Below are 3,125 nucleotides of genomic sequence, written 5' to 3' on the forward strand. Positions count from 1 at the left end.
TTGGTAGGTAAAAAAAAAGCTCAGTGTTAATGAAAAAATACAAAAGAGTATAATAAATGTTAATAAAAAAATGGATAACTAGGGGTTTTCAAATTCGGAAAGTATATTGGGTTTTATTGGTAGAGAGTTAAATAATGTGGTTTTTAGAAGTATTTTCCAAAAAAATTGGGAAAGTGTATTGAGTTTTATTAGTAGAGAGTTAAATAATGTGGTTTTTAGAAGTATTTTCCAAAGTACATGTGATGTAGTGTGTCTATTTTAGAGAAAGGTTTTTATATTTTTAAATTAATATCAATAATTATTAAATTGATGATAGAGATATACCCTCCATTAAATACTATGAAATATTTTTAATAATATTAACTAATCTGAAATAATTGTACACTTTATATCATTTTAATTGAATTAAACAATTAAACACATATCATATAAACAAATGTAATATGAAATGAATTTTACATATTTTATTAATAAGTTATGATATTAAAACAAAATCTATTTGCAAATTTGAAAATTTCAGATAAAATAGAATATATATATATATATATATATATATATATATATATATATATAATTTACACATATTTTTAATAATAATAATTTTAATTTAAAATAAAAAATTGTAATTTTGGAATAAAATAGAAAAAAGATATGTATTTCATTTACACCTATTTTAATAATAATAATTTAATTTAAAATAGAAACATTTGTTTATTATTGTTAATGATATGAAATTTATTATCAACTAAATCGTTTTGATATTTATCATAAGTTAATGTCAATATATATTTACTAACGGACTTGTGTCTATATGCATTTAGACAGTATAATTTACACAACAAGAAGACGATTCATAAATTATTTAGTGACTACCGTCGTCCACATACAGTGCCCATTTATTTACGCAACTAGCTTCGTCAACGTATAGACAAAGTCGCGATTCCTCGTCAACGTACACAGACGTTGAACAACTAGACATTAGAAGGCGACGACAGAATTAGAAGGATATGATAGCACTAGATATCAGAATTCAGTATGGTTTCTGCCCTACATAGTTTCCTGGCGGGTCGTAGTTGCAGATAACGAAACTCCAACCGTTGTTACATTTAGCTTGAGCGCATCCGAACCTCTGGGAATTTCTCCAGATCACCTGCGTATAGTGCCCGCACAGTTTACCTGCAGCACAGGAATTAGAAGAGTAATCATAGTATTGCCTCTCGTTCACCCAAGACCTCACGGCGCTTCCAATGTACTCTGCTATTCCAAACCCTTCGAAAATATTTTCTCCGTATTTGCCACCAGAGTGCCTCAAAGCGCAGTCTGCTATGCGTTGATTTGCGTAATTCTGTGCGTAAACCGCGACGTTGTCGTCCCATACGAGAGCCGAAACGCCCACTTGGGCTCTCGCGTTATTGTGAGGAGCTAAGAATTGTTGCTGCACATCTTGGCCTTGCCCAAGCAAGCAGAACCATGCGAGTTGCAGGAAAAAATCATACTTGAATAACCACTCCGTAGTGACAACACTAAACCTAACACCCATTCCGGAGTGAAAGAAACAAATCACTCGCTGCCTGCTTAACTCAATATATGAAAACCAGTAGAGAGTATCGATATTTATAGCGAAAAATTGCAATCGGGCATGACCTATTGCTTCCACGATATGGAGGAAGATGCAGTGAATGTGTTTCAGTTCGGCATCTAATCATATACTTGTGGAAATAAGTCATTCTAGAAGCGAAGGACGCCGAGCCTGGGCTTACTTGGAATCTCATTAGGCAATCTCACAGAAAATGCTACCAGGCATGTTATTCGGAGGAATTAAGGTAGATAATGATTTTATATAAATAAGGTACATCATGTTATTCCAAAAATTAACATACTTAACTGTTAATGAATTAAAATAATTAATAAATCAAGATGGATAATGGTGTTATATACCGAACATATCCTAGCAGGAAATTACCTAAGTAAAAAAGAAGACAACCCACCATCCTTTCTGACCTCTGGTTTTGAGATTATGCACAAAGAGCAGCCAGCACTAAATCCGTATGAAACACGGCTTTTGAAAACGGAAACTTTAAATAAATAAAAGTGTAGACTCACAGTTTACAATCGATTTTTTTGTTTCAATCTCCTCCATCATTAATCATATGGAGGAAGATGCAGTGAAATATAGTATTTAAATAAATTATATAGCGTTATTTAAATTGTATACCATTCTGGAAGAGCAGCACATTGTTGCCTTTGTTCCAATTTGGAGTTTTCAACCTGGACTTACTCACAAAACAAAACCCACTAGATTGGACGACTATGATACTCTATCACAACTTCATAAATTGTAATAAATCTTTCAATGGCGAGTGCTCCTCCTAATAGATAACGATAAAAGCTAAGATAAGATGGTGCTGGCATCGAAACTAAAAATACAAGTGAATGGATCTACCAGGTAATGTGACACCGAGTAGATTGTGAGATTTTTTATTTTTAAAGATGATTCATTGTACTAATCTGATATTAGCTATGTCCGTTTAGAAAATCTATTTGTTATTAAGAAGAATCAAGGTAGAATCACAGTTTACCATTAAAAAAAATTGTTTCAATCCCCTCCATCATTAATCTAATACTAAAGCAGAAATATATTAAATAGATTATATACCATTCCGCAAGAAAAGCACATTGGTGCCTTTTGTTCAAAATTGGAATTTTCAACCCACTTACAAAACATAACCCACGATATTGGACGATTGCGATACTGTTTAACAACGTCATAAATTGTAATAAATTTACTAACGGTTAGTGCAACTCCGAATAGATATGGATAAAAAATAAGATAAGATAAGATCGTGATGGTATTGAAATTGAAAATACAAGTTAATGGATGTATCAGATAATGGCATAAAGTGGATAAAGTTGATGGTGAGATACTGGTATAATGGGCAAAATTTTAGAAATTTTAGTAAACTTTATTAGTTTCTAATGTGAAAATTGTAAAATGTTTGGTGCTATTTTTAGAGAGCATGGAAAATTAATCTATATCAAAATATTAATCTTAAAATTTTCACACTTTTTAATACACATATTTACAATTTTTTTTGTGAATTGAGGTGGATCTTTTTATTACTTTG

General features: G+C 31.4%; 1 protein-coding gene across 1 annotated transcript; it reads right to left on the bottom strand.

Annotated features, from left to right (window-relative positions):
- Positions 1-1,018: 1,018 nt before the first annotated feature.
- Positions 1,019-1,566, bottom strand: LOC149241032 (pathogenesis-related protein 1A-like). Its single transcript, XM_089367420.1, has one exon. The coding sequence runs from the start codon at positions 1,538-1,540 to the stop codon at positions 1,031-1,033; it is 510 nt and encodes a 169-aa protein (XP_089223546.1). The 5' UTR covers positions 1,541-1,566; the 3' UTR covers positions 1,019-1,030.
- Between the last annotated feature and the right edge of the window lie 1,559 nt (positions 1,567-3,125).

Source organism: Pinus tabuliformis, chromosome 8, assembly GCF_031772625.1.
Source record: "Pinus tabuliformis cultivar Carrire ecotype Pingquan chromosome 8, CPIR1, whole genome shotgun sequence".
Lineage (NCBI taxonomy): Eukaryota > Viridiplantae > Streptophyta > Pinopsida > Pinales > Pinaceae > Pinus > Pinus tabuliformis.